Here is a 14,269-nt window from a genome sequence, read left to right as displayed (position 1 = left end):
TAAAAATACGAAACAGAAACGTAACAAATGGAACGCAATAATTTATTTTATCTTCAGAATTTTCTATTGAAAAATCGTAATTAGAAGTAAAATTTATCAAATTGAATAATTCGTATTTGGGTAAATTTTATAGTATATAAAACATATATTGGAAACGATTGATAATAATTTAAAAATATATATTTTTACAAAAAACGTTAAAGATACGAAACAGCAACGTAACAAATGGAACTCTATTGAACGTAATAGTTTATTTTAACATCAGAATTTTTTTGATTAATCGTAATTAAAATAAAATTTATCTAATTGGATAAATTGTATTTGGATAAATTTTATTGTACATAAAAATCACGACAAACGTTAATGTAACAAAAACGTAACAACGTATAAAATGCCTAAATTTAATATATTAATTAAAATTGAAATTATTTATTTTGTGTTAAAAAGTATTTAAAAAAAACTTTAAAGCATTATAAACAGTGATGTGACGAAACAAAAACGTAACAGGAAAACATTAAAAATGATAAACGTTAATGTTACGAAACAAGAACGTAACTGGAATTAGAACTAAAATTGCTCAAATTTATTTGATTAAATTGTCTCTAGTTAAGAATTAATTTTATTTATTTTAATATATAAATTAAACTATTGAATATAAAGAAATAATATAAAGCATGGGGATATTAAAAAACTAACAATATACTATAAACATTATAAATGTTAATTTTACGAAACAAAAACGTAACTAGAAGCAAAATTACTCAAATTATTTTTTTTAAACTCAAATTAAACTAACTCTATCTAAAGATCTAATTGGATATCAATGTATATACTTAATATTAAAAAAAACAATATAAAGTATAAAAAATATTAAAAAATTAAAAGCAAACTTTAAGGTATGATAAACATTTATGTTACGTAACATGAGCGTAACTAAAACGTTTTAGTTACGCAAGTTAGTTAAGTTAAGTAAAATTACTCAAGTTTATCTAAATAAACAATCGTTATTCAAGTATTAATTGTAATTATTTTAATATATAATATAATAAGAAATATAATTAGAATAAAATAAATAAAAATTAAATATATTAAAAACAATATATAGTATGAAAAATATAAACAGAACTAGAGCAAACTTTAAGGCATGCAATTAAAGTTATAATTATAAAAAGTTAATATGTTATATTGTAAGTTAATAAAGTGCATAATTTAATTTAATTAAGAGTGTTTAATTAATACATATCAATTACCTGATGCGTTCACTGCATTTTGTTTTTTTTTTGCATTTTTGTATATAATTTTGATCCAATTGTGAAAAGCAGCATAAAAGGACAAAACACATTATTAATATTAAAAGCATAACATGACAACACAATTAGTAACAAATAAATAAATTATATATGATATATGTATATTTTCTTCAATGCAAAAACATTGGTAAAAAATTGTAAGCAAGATTCATTGAAAATCTTTAAATAAAAAAAATTGGGAAGTTTTTTCTTTGATGCTTCATAAAAACTGTTTGATGATTTTATATAAACGGTTAGCATGAGCATAACATTATGCATGAGCATGAGAACATATTATTATTTGAAAAATGTTGGAACAAATGTAACTTTAATTCTGAATAAAAAATAAAAATTTAATATTAAATATTAAATTAAAAACAATATGTAAAATAATAAAAATTATAAATTAATTCACTTTGAAGACTAAAGTCCAGGAACTGATTTTATCGATCAATCTAAATGGATCCACATCAATTATTATTTTTTCCTTAAATTTTAAATTAAACCCCGATACATGCTTCATATCAATTTTCTCATCGTATAAAATTCTGCATGCCCATAATAGTCATCCTCAACTTACCGTGGTTGTCAGGAATATCACCTCTCCTCGGTCCTACGATAAGCCTAATGGTACGAGAATCGCTTCCTGCAGCATTATGAGCAGTGCACACAAACTCTCCTTCATCAGAAGGCTGAGCAGACCTGATTATCAACTCTACACGATCACTGATAAAAAAAAAAAAAAAAAAACTAGTTGGTTTGGTATTTAGCCTTGAGGCAAGTTACATGAACTTCCCGATATGTTTAAATAATCGACTTAATCAATAAAAAATAAATTAATTTATGAGTCATTAAAAGTATTTCGAGTGGATTTATTACACATAATTGAAACGAATGAACACTTTGACTCGGAGTATTTTCTAAAAGCAAATTTTATATAATTGAACCAGTTTTCGGGACTTTAATGGTTTATTATGTTCAAGACCAAGTACTCTATCATTATACCAAGTTAATAGTCTAATTTTAATTTTAACAAATCTCAAAAGAACTACTTATTTTCTCAAACTTTGATAAATTTTTAAAATCAAACTATTTGTCGTAAGGCCGTAATATTTCAGTAAGTTCTATAAGACCATGATATATATCACTAAAAAATCCATAAAAATCGGCTTAAATTTTTTTTTCAACAATTAATTACAAGAAAACGGCTCGGTAGATTTTCACCTAAAACTAATCAGTATCATCATTCCCAACTAATATCTTTCGAACAGTTTTTGATTTTTTAAAATCGATTCGGTAGAATGAGCTTAAATGTTGACAAAAAGTTTAACACTTTTTTTCAAATTATAAAGAAACGGCTTGGCAGATCGTCGCACAAACGATAGTCCTCACCGAAATACATCAAATGGCTTTTAAATTTCTGAAATCGGTTAAGGCGTTTTTGAGAAAACGTCGATCAAAGATCTCATTTTGACAAATGTCAATAAAACGATACCAATTTTTGCAAACTTTGACGAATTTTTAAAGCTAAACGAGTTGTCGTAGAGCCGTAATATTTTAGTATGACCTAGAAAACTATGGTATCTACCGTCAAAAAAAAATCATAAAAATCGTCGAAATTTTTTTTTTAAAAACTTTATTACAAGAAAACGGCCCGGCCGATCTTCACCAAAAACTAATCAGCACGATTCCCAACCAATATCTATCGAACGGTTTTTGAATTTTCAGAATCGATTCAGAATTGCGGGCTAAAACGTGGACAAAATTTTTTTCACTTTTCTGCAATTTACAAAGAAACGGCCCGGCAGAAACGATAGTCCTCATCGAGATACATCTAATGGCTTTTAAATTTTTGAAATCGGTCCAGCCGTTTTTGAGAAAACGTCGATTTACGGCAAAAAATCTGTTGGTGCACACGCACACACACACACACACACACATACTTTTTCCAAATTTGGTCTCATTCGATTCAGAATGGCTTGAAACGTCGAGAAAACATAAAATTAGCGAATCGGATTTTTCGATGAAAACATAAATTTCTCCTTCGGGAAGTTAATTAAAAAAATTATGTAAACATTCATCAATTTGGTATCTATCGATTATATTTACCCTGCTTGATGTCTCCTCTCATGGTCCTCTTCGACTCTAGCATTGGGATGATGTCTCCAGCGAAGTTCTGGTCTGGGACTTCCTCCTTGGGATGTGCAGGTTAAAGTCACAAGTTGTCCTGATGAGACTGTGAGTTCCCGTTGATCAGGGTAGATGACTACCCTTGGTGGTTCTTGGACTTCTAGGGAAATTGAGGCTTCGGTTGATCCTGCAGCGTTGGATGCTCTGCAAAGGTAGGATCCTGCGTCTTCTGGGACTATACTGTGCAACCTGGTAAAGAAATACAAAATTTTATTTTATTTACTAGTGTCAAACCCAATATACACATTTATGTAATGATAAATTATAAATTATATATTTATGATAGTATTAAAAATATTTATCATGTTTGAAAACAATAATGTAATTAAAGTCATGACATGATCGGGTTGTCATTCTAATTAGCATTTAGAAATAAACATTCATTAGAGAAATTAAGTAATTGCTGATTAATAACTTCTATAATATTCGTTCACACAGTGGATTATGTTAAACAACGCCTAAACAAATATTGTTTTTGCAAATTCACTCATCCTGTAATAATTGTGTTTGAAAAAGTTCATGTAATTAAAATTAACATACATTCATTGACTGTTAGTGTTTTTTTACTTTTTCGCTGACGATATAATCTCATTCTTTGAACAGCTGTAATATCTGTCTTGCCTAAAAAATTGAAGCCATACTTTTATATTTGTTTTCTTTATCAAGCCCTGCACATAGCTTGATCTATGAATCATTTTCTTATGTGAACGTTAATGCAATAATCATCATTAATATTACGAGGTAATAAATTAACCATATTATTAACGTCAACAGGCACATTTATAATTTGTCCAAATATTCCAAATTGTCCATTTGCATGTCGCAATCGTCTAATTTGCATGAAACACATCCTAGGTGAAATTAACCTTTCAGATACACTATCTAAGTTTAGGTAGATAATTTGGTATAGGTGAAAATACAAAACCCGTTAAATTTACACAAAGTGGGAATTTTACCCGAATTTAATGCCTTTCGACAAGTTTGACATCGCACCTGATTATTTGAATCAATATTCAGAAAACCATTATTAAGAATTTGTTTTTGAGCATCATTTGAAATTTTTAAGTAACTTTGAAACCAAAGTCGATCACACACAAAGCATACATAGCCAAAGCTATCACTTGTAAATTGTTTTTCAAACAATTTTCGTGCATTTCTAAACAAATTGAAGTCTTTATATGGAAGTTCAAATACTTCATTTGACTCTTGCAAAAGATCAGTTCTTTTTACACTATATACACATTATATACAGAATCATTAATTTGCAGTTGACGTGATGTAGTTGCTGTATCAGAAAAAGTAACAGCAGTACTTTCATCTAAAAAGATAACTGAATAATATGTTTAAAAGTGAATAGTTGAAGCGTTTTTCAGGAGTCAAATAGCGAAAAAAGATTCTTACTTATGTCAATGTTGTTAAAATTAACATCTAAATTGATACCGGGCTCAAGATTTTCTAATAAATTGGCAGTAACTGACTAACGATACAGTTTCAATCTTTGAGCAACTATACTATCTGTCTTGCTTATAAAAATGAAAATAAAATTCTCCATTTTAGTAATGATCTCAAAGGTATATAGTAACCTCGAAAAACTCGAATAATACAAATTACTTCAATAAACTTACATTTCTTACGCAGCGCAGATTTTTCAAATGTTTCATTATTTGCGATTATTTGCACTACAATTATTTATGAGGAACGGGATAAAATATTCTTCCGATCCTGACATTTTTATTAACTCACTTATTTAACCTTAAAAAGTTTTGACATAACACCGGATATTTGAACAATATGCTTCACGTTTTCGGTGACGTATGATGGACGTATGCACGTATAAAGTCACGCATCAGAATCGACCCGTATAGAAATCATATCATCGAGAGCGAATGACTCTCACTTGACCTTGCCGTAACAATTTCCGTTGCATTTGTCGGATTTACACCCACGTCGCGCCGAAAGAAGTTTTATTGCAAAAATTCTATTGATGCTGGTGTCAATTATCCCTTACCTCAATACTCCTGGTTGGATTATTTCAGCATTGTGTCCAAGTGGCCTTCGATCTACTCGAGTCCATTCGACAGTTGGTTCAGGGGTTCCTGCAGTTACTTGACATTGCAGCATTGCTGATGATCCTACTCTGGTTAAGTGTGAACCGCCTTCTGGATGGATCAGAATTTGAGGTAACTCCAAACCTGAATAAATAAAAATTTAGACGTTTACAAATAAGCAAGTTTTTCGTGTATGTATAGTATTACTGACGTTCAACATAGACTTCTGTTGAGTTCTGGGCACTGACACCATCAGGATTTACAGCCAAGCATACGTAAACACCACCGTCTCTAGGTTGGCAGTCATTGATATGCAAGTATGGTCCACGTTGGTATACGTTGTTTGGCATTGATTCTCCCAACTGAAAGATCAAACAAATTTTATGATGTATCTTGGTAGTGTTGATAATTTTGGTCTTACCTTGGTCCATTTAATATTGGCTTGCGGACTGTTTTTAACTTCGCACAAGATCTCCAAAGATTGTCCTTGGTGTACAGTGTGTCTTGGTGCTCCGACCCATACGATAGGAACTTCTGGTCTTGGTCTTGTTTGGCTTGGTGGATAATGAGAACCTGAATCAATACCAGATCCACTCTCATTGTTAATAACAACAGTCACATTAGCTTCCAAATATCTGCCTTCGTGCGTCGTTTGCGAACAAAGGTATAATCCTGAGTCATCTGGTCTTGCATCTCTGATCACAAGAACACCATCTCTACTATCTTCAGCGTAATGTGGCAAGTTGTCGTTGTATCTGTGAAAACAAAAACCATGAACCCCCAAACCCTGAAATAAAGCCTTACAATTTTTCATACCTGTGCCATTCGTAAGGTCTGCCCTGCTCACCACCTCTGCACCTCAGAGCGACTTCCTGGACAGGTCTGCCTCTGTATTCCGGCCTGTCAATCCACAAAACAATGGAACCTTCACTTGAACCTCCTGAAGGAGCCCTTTGCACTTGGACTTGGGTAACAGCAGCATGGGTACCAGCTGAAGAAGATGCTGTGCATCTGTATCTACCAGAATCATGTGGGGTTGCTCCTGAGATTATCAACTCGTTTTCAAAAACTTGCACCTTGAAAAAAATATGGTTAAAAACAACTTAGTAGTAAGGATTGATGTGTTGGTTTTTAAGTACCGATGGGTTAAATGGTAAGCCGTCATCCCTGCTCCAGTGTATGGATGGTCTAGGGTTGCCTTGAACGTCACACCTTAATCTTGCTGATTCGCCTTCGTTGACGTACAAATCTGCTGGTAAACTTACGTGTGGAGGTGATCCCTGATTACCTAAGAACAAGTACAAAGTTATGTAAAGTCTGGCAAAACTTCCAAAAGTTTTAGCAGTCCAAGTAACGTATTTCCATTACCTGGTGCGTTAACAATTTCTGCAGACAATCCTTTATGCAAGCAATCACAAACCAAAACAATATTATACCAAAATTAAAATTTGCACCAAGATTCATTGTCTACTTACCAACTTGGACGGTGGCAGTATCAGTAACAATACTGTAAGAATCAGAAGCTCTGCAGACGTAAACTCCGGCATCATAAACCCGGACATCAGTGATTACCAACATTCCTCTCCTATCGTCCATGGCACGATCTCTTGGCAAATCTCCACCTTGTTTTTCCCAGGTCACAACCAGAGGAGACTATAGAAGAAATTCAAAATTAACTAAAGTCCAAAAGTCTCTGGTGTATTGTTTTTTTTTCTTACGTGATCTGTGAGGGATCTGGCGTTACAATGTAATCTGACTGTAGAACCAGCTTCTACAATTTGCAGAGTTGGTTCAGAAATGTACACAGTTATTGTTGGTTTGCCTGGTGGTGGTGGAACTTCTGGTGCTGGTGGTAGAACTTGGTTGTCGCCTAAATAGATATAGAAATTAGTTATAAACTTGGATATATGTGCAGGACAATATTGGAAGTATAAGTTTGTGGTAAGCTTTGTGAAGTGTTCATGCAAAGTTAAAAAAAAAGTGAGAAAAAAAATAAGAAAAGCATGCGTGAGGGTTGATAGGAAAAGGAAGTGTTGAATAGATAATTTGCTGAAGATGGTTATACACAATTTTTTTCATTTTCCCGAAAAAATAGAACAAGATTATCAGAAGAGTATTTCAATTATCATAGATCCCAACATTCAACAGAGAAGTTTCCCAGAAATCTCATCTTTAATTTGCACACCTAAACGTCTCCAACTACCATCTGGATTTTCAATCCAACCAGGATAACCATCCATTCTTAATTTTCCATAGGCATTTTTTCCATCATAGGTTCCTCTTCTGGACCAGGAAGAATCAGGATAGCCAAAAGATCTGTATGGTTGTTGACGTGTCCAGTTGGCCGAATTTTGGTAATTCGGGTACCAAGAAGTATAATTGAGATTATTAGATCTGTTATATTGATTGTCTGGGTAACTGGGCCGATTTGGCCAAGATGGTCGATTGCTTGTATTGGATTGGTTGTAGTGAGTGTCCAGCCAGTCTGATCCAGTATATGGAGGTTGTCGTGGTCTATCTGGCCATCTCGGTTGACTTGAAGATCGATTTTGATGAGTGTCGAACCAGCCTGGACGACTATACGAGGGTTGATGCGACGTGTGGTTGTACTGGTTTGTCCATCGAGGTTGACTGGTCCAATTAGTATGACCAGTAGATCCATTATCATCGCCATAAAAATTCAACCAGTTAACAGGACTTCGTCCCCAATTATGTCGACCTTCAAGTGGCACAACCTTGCTTCCTATAGTGCCCAATATTTCACCATTATCTTCACTTCTGACAATGCAAGTGACAATTCTAGGGAACCAAGTGACAACCGTAGGGTAGTCCCTGTAAGCACCATGAGCCCAGCCTTCATTCGGTGCAGGATTGAAGTATTGCAGATTGTTCGTGGCCCATCTTCTACCTTCTGGTTGAGGGTCTGAAAATTCGATTCTGTGTCGACGATCTGATCTGTACCTGCAGGTGAACCTGACAGGAGTTCCTGCAGGTTTGGCAACGTGTCGAGGCAACAGTTCCATGGATAAACCACCTAGAAATTGTTGGTGACCAGGAGGAAGGGGGGGTAAAGGATTGTGAGTAAAATGAGTTATGCAAATTAATATAAGCATAAATAATAATGTGGTAAGCATATTTGCAGCAAAATAATTAAAATCAGCAGGTTGATTTATATTTAAGGAGGTATTCTAGTGTAGAATTTCAAAAAAATCGATTTTTTTAACTTCCCGTAGGGTAAGTTATTGTAATGGGCCGAAAATCGGAATTGAAAATTTTTACATTTCTCGACGTTTTGAAGGTTTCTGAACATTTTGGCATACCTCAGAAAAAATGGATGTGTGTGTATGTGTATGTGTATGTGTGTGTGTATGTATGTATGGATACAAATTTCCAGTCACGTTTCCGGGCGCACGGATCAACCGATTTGAATGGTTCAAAAAACATTCGATTCCTATCGATAGGGAAAAGAACTGATTAGTTTTTGGCAAAGGCAGGTCCAGCCGTTCCGAGGATACGGAGCAAAGAGTGCAGAAAATAGAAATCGACTTTTTTGAGAGAACAGAGTATCCGATTTGAATGATCTAATAAACATTCAATTAGGAGTGATTAGGAGAAGTGTTTATTAGATTTTGGCAAAGGCAGGCCCAGCCATTTCGAAGATACGGAGCTAAATATGTAAAAAGTGACAGTTTTTGAGAGAACTAAGCGTCCGATTTGAATGATTCAAAGAACTTTCTGCTTGTCTTAACAAAATAATTGACTCTGGAAAAAAAAAATTATTTCAATTCAATTTTATTTATTTTTTTTTTTTTTAATTTTTTGTGTATCGAAAATAATTCAGATTTTATTTTCAATTCTGACTATAGTTCTAATATACTTTAAACAAATAATTTCAACTTTGCAATTCAGTTTATATAATTCTTATAAATATTAGACAATATGTTACAATATTTATAATAATCTATTTGAAAACATTCAGTATTCCTCGAACATTTCGTTACGGTACGGGAAGTTCTAGCAATTTGCCTTAAGGCACGATGCCACCCACCCCACTAGTTTTTGTTTCATTTTGTTAAAGTTTAACTATCTAAAAATAAGGGTACGAGAAGGTTTTAAAAGTTTGAATTATTTTCGGAGATATAGGCATTTTACTGACCCGATCTCCAAACTGGTTTGCCAAGGTCTAATCGGACAAAAGGCATTAGGAAGTCATTAGACCAATTTAAGACAGTTTATCGTCAGATGAATTATTAATTCGATGTTTAGGTTCAGAAACTCAGAACAATAATGAATCTCTAAACTCGTTGATTTGGATTTTCGCGCCAAAACATATTCATTCCCGATCTCGGGTAATTGAAAAGCAACATTTATTGCTGTTTGCAGTGAAAGTTTCTTTCCGATTTTAAAAATGATGACCCTTATGGTAATGCAAATTGGGCCAGAAACTCATTTATTTGTCCTAAGACGAGACAATGAACGATCTGAAATAAGTATATCCAACACTTCAAAGGAGGCTAGAACTGCTCGATTTGAAGAGAAAAATGCAGAAAATAGTTTTTTTGAAGTAGAAGAAAGTCCGATGCATAAAGCAGGAATAGCAGATTAAATAAAAAAATCATGACATATCGTTTTATGACTTTGACAGCAAAAAAACTTCACGCAAAACTTTAAATGCGTTTTTAGTCCAGTCATTTGGTGCAAAAAAGGCTGTTGCCGGTACAGTACTCCAGGAATTCTGAAAATTGGTAATCTTATGGACTTCGAGGTGCTATTTACAAAAATCAACTTTTCCATCTCAAATTTGAACGGCAAGTTGCCGCCATATTGGAAAAATGGCGTCAAACTTCAGATTTTTTAAAATAACTTCTTTCTGGCTGATTCTACGATAAAAGTATCTATGTACGAATTAAACTAGATAAAATTTCCCACAATTCTTTAGAAAATCGTTTTTTTTTAAAATTGATAGTTTTAGAGTACGGCCGCCTCAAAGTCTTTGCTGCTCTCGCCGTAGTATCAAATCTCTCCATATATGGCTGATTTTTTAACACTTCAATGGCAAAGTAGCTATAAGTAAGTAACTTGAAGTGTTAAAAAATCAGCAAAAAAAAGAAAAAGATTTTAATTATTTTATTTCTAGTACTTATTCGCTTAATTTAACATTGAAAATATTTATTTATTGGAGAGAATGTGGTCAAGTTCAAAGTGCTGTCATAAAATATATGGAGAGATTTGATACTACGGCGAGAGCATGTAATAAATATAAAATGAGGCGGAGAGTACTAAGATTTTGAGGCGGCAGTACTCTCAAACTATCAATTTTACAATAAAACGGTTTTCTAAAGAATTGTAGAAAATTTTATCTAGTTTAATTCGTACATATGTACTTTTGTCGTAAAATAATCCAGAAAGGAGATATTTCAAAAAAGTTGTTTTTTGAAGCCATTTTTCCAATATAGCGGCAACTTGCCGTTCAAATTTGAGGTGGCAAAGTTGATTTTCGTAAAGAACACGTCGAAATCTATAAGATTACCAATTTTCAGAATTCCCGGAGTACTGTACCGGCAAATCGACCAAATGACTGGACTATTTTCTCAGAACAGACTTTTTCAGTACTGTTGACACAATTTCTCGAGTTCTACTCGACCGATTCACTTGAAATATTCAGAGAGTCTTTTTTATAGACCTATCTGTAGCCCGAACAAGCATCATCCCCAAATTCCATTTTTACTATTAAAAAAAATGAAAAACTCAGAAAAACAGTAAAAAAGACACTTTTTTTTCAACCAGTCGCCAATTTGTAAACAAAATTTTTTTAACTCGTCGCTAGTTCTGGCGATTGCGACATCATTGTAGATTAATAATCTTTTTATTGCTTTTATTTGGGATAGCTAGGAAGGCTGAAATCATGTCAAGACTGAGGTGCCAATTTTTTGAGACCCCCCACTTCATCAGCTGCTAGTTTTTTCAATTTTCAACTTTTTTATTTTTTAGTTTTTGTATTGTATTTTAATAATAATAATAGGCAAGCGGTAAATAATGGATAGTAAAAACATTCATTGCTTTCTTTCACGACACTTTAGAAGTGACCTAAAATTCATTGCTCTACACTAGAATACGCCTTTAATTTAGTGCTAATAATTTTACTGGATCAAAATATTGAAGCCAACACCAAGTATCAGCCATCACCGAATTGCGAAGCAATTTCTAAATTCAATATGATATTTTTAGTCTTAATTATTTAATTCATTTTACCGTATACATCACATCTTTCACCACTGTATCCATGACTGCAATGACATCTAACTCTGCCATTTTGTTCAGCCGAGCAAGAATCACTGTTGGGTCCACATGGACACTGTCTGCACATTGTACCATCTCGATAATATCCTGTAGAACAACTCTACAAAAACCAAAAACACAAATCAAAACCTGTATTACCCAAACTGTTGCACACAACTATATATAAGGTTGTCAAATATCTCCCTTCCGCCTTTTTGTATTATAAACCAAGAGCAAAAAGCGGAAGGGAGATATTTGACAACCTAATATTTTACTACCTGGCAACTGGTTCCTTGATATCCAGCAGGACATCTGCAAACTTCGACTGGCCTATAGCTGGTTCTTCCAGTAAATCTGGTAACGGCTTGATCCATCTTAACATCACTAATACAAGCTGTTCGCATACGTTCAGAAGTGGTAGCACGTACTAAAATTACTTCTAAATTGGTCAAAGCACCCATGAGATCAGATCTGGACGCAGTTCTTGGGTAATGATGGGTCATTGTGCGCCACTGAGCAGCTACCAAGGGTACATCATAGGTCTAGAAACAATAAAAAAGAGTGCGCGTAAGGATCACACACGATTGAAGTAAAATTTATTTGCTACTGTACAAAGTAGCAAAGTTAAGTTAAGTAAAAATAAATACATCATATAACAATTTTGAATAATGTTTATTAGTAATATGGTAACACTCGTGATGCACACATTTATTAGTGCCAAGTCAACCATTGCACACATTTCTATAATGATAAATTATAAATTATATATTTATGATTGCATTAACCCTCCGTCGGTCGGATATTTTTTCACCTTCGAACGGTCGGAAAGGTCTGGCTGGACCACCATTCATTTTACATGCATTTATATGGGATAAATGAGTTTTTGGTGTCTTATGTATTAACGATTATATAAAAAAATCAAGAAATATAAAAAAATCGTTGCTTTTTTTGTTAATTTTTCTGTTTTGAATCAATGAAAAACAATATTTATTCTTTTTCGGCGCCTTTGAAATGAATGTGTGCATTACTCATCCGATTTTCAGTGTTTGCGATTACCAATAAGTTTGGTAGGTTTTCAAGAAACTCTCGTCATGAAAATACTAACATTCATGTTAGAACACATAGCAAAGAATATAAACAACGCAGTTTGAATAGAAAACACCATGAAAAAGCGTATATTTCATACAAAATGTATGGGTGGTCTAGACAGACCTTTCCGTCCGTTCGAAGTATAAAAAAGTTAATATCCTTATAATTATCCTTCTGTACATTTTTTCGTCCTGATTTTTTCATTGATCGGCAGCTAATGAAATTTTAGGAAAAGTCAAGAAATTTCAGGTCGATAGGATTACTATAAGTATTTTTTTTTTAATTGAAGTCGAAAAAGTCTGGCCAGACCACGCCGACCGACGGAGGGTTAAAAATATGAATAATATTTACAAACAATAATGTAATCAAAGTCGTACTTGAAATATGACATGATCATTTTAAAGTAATTGCTGATTAATAAATTCTATAATATTCATTCACACAGTGGATTATATTAAACAACGCCTAAACAAATTAACTCATCCTGTAACAATTGTGTTTGAAGAACTTCATATAATTAAAATTAACATACATTCATTTACTGTTTGTATTTTTTACTTTTTCGCTGACGATATAATCTCATTCACAGCTGTAATATCTCTCTTGTCTAAAAAATTGAAGCCATACTTTTATATTTGTTTTATTTATCAAGCCCTGCACATAGCTCGATCTATGAATCATTTTCTTTTTTATGTGAACGTTAATGCAATGATCACCACCATCAATATTACGAGGTAATAAATTAATCATATTATTAACATCAACAAGCACATTTATAATTTGGCCAATTATTCCAAATTGTCCATTTGCATGTCGCAATCTTCTAATTTGCATGAAACACAACCTAAGTTAAATTAACCTTTCAGATACAGTATCTAGTTTAGGTAGATAATTTAGTATAGGTGGAAATACAAACCCGTTAAATTTACACAAAGTGGGAATTTTACATGAATATTATATTCAGAAAACCATTATTAAGCATTTGTTTTTGAGCATCATTTGATATTTTTAAGTTTCTTTGAAACCAAAGTCGATCACACACAAAGCATACATAGCCAAAGCTATTATTTGCAAATTGTTTTTCAAGCAATTTTCGTGCATTCCTAAACAATATGATGTTTTTATATAGAAGTTCAAATACTTCATTTGACTTTTGCAAAAAATCAGTTCTTGTCACATTATCAGTCACATTATATACAAAATCATCAATTTGCAATTGACGCAATGTAGTTGCTGTATCACAAAAAGTAACAGTAGTACTTTCATCTAAAAAGATAACAAAATAATATGTTTAAATGTGAATAGTTGTAGCGTTTTTCAGGAGTCAAATAGCGAAAAAGATTCTTACTTATGTCAATGGTGTTGACATTAGCA

General features: G+C 32.9%; 1 protein-coding gene across 1 annotated transcript in view; it reads right to left on the bottom strand.

Annotated features, from left to right (window-relative positions):
- Positions 1–14,269, bottom strand: part of LOC113367845 (basement membrane-specific heparan sulfate proteoglycan core protein-like) — a 144,517-nt gene that overhangs the window by 128,495 nt on the left and 1,753 nt on the right. The window contains exons 2-14 of the mRNA XM_026609422.1: positions 14,037–14,161; positions 12,085–12,348; positions 11,780–11,927; positions 7,246–7,397; positions 7,003–7,180; positions 6,667–6,815; positions 6,344–6,603; positions 5,949–6,282; positions 5,739–5,889; positions 5,488–5,671; positions 3,399–3,668; positions 1,870–2,015; positions 1,251–1,262 (exon numbers count right to left, since the gene is read on the bottom strand). Of these exons, the coding sequence (XP_026465207.1) occupies positions 1,251–1,262; positions 1,870–2,015; positions 3,399–3,668; positions 5,488–5,671; positions 5,739–5,889; positions 5,949–6,282; positions 6,344–6,603; positions 6,667–6,815; positions 7,003–7,180; positions 7,246–7,397; positions 11,780–11,927; positions 12,085–12,348; positions 14,037–14,161 (2,373 nt within the window). The remainder of the gene's footprint in view (positions 1–1,250; positions 1,263–1,869; positions 2,016–3,398; positions 3,669–5,487; positions 5,672–5,738; positions 5,890–5,948; positions 6,283–6,343; positions 6,604–6,666; positions 6,816–7,002; positions 7,181–7,245; positions 7,398–11,779; positions 11,928–12,084; positions 12,349–14,036; positions 14,162–14,269) is intronic.

Source organism: Ctenocephalides felis, unplaced genomic scaffold (assembly GCF_003426905.1).
Source record: "Ctenocephalides felis isolate EL2017-DRISC unplaced genomic scaffold, ASM342690v1 CF-g0.4_SCAFFOLD_01170, whole genome shotgun sequence".
Classification (NCBI taxonomy): Eukaryota; Metazoa; Arthropoda; class Insecta; order Siphonaptera; family Pulicidae; genus Ctenocephalides; species Ctenocephalides felis.
This window is presented reverse-complemented; position numbering and strand designations above follow the sequence as displayed.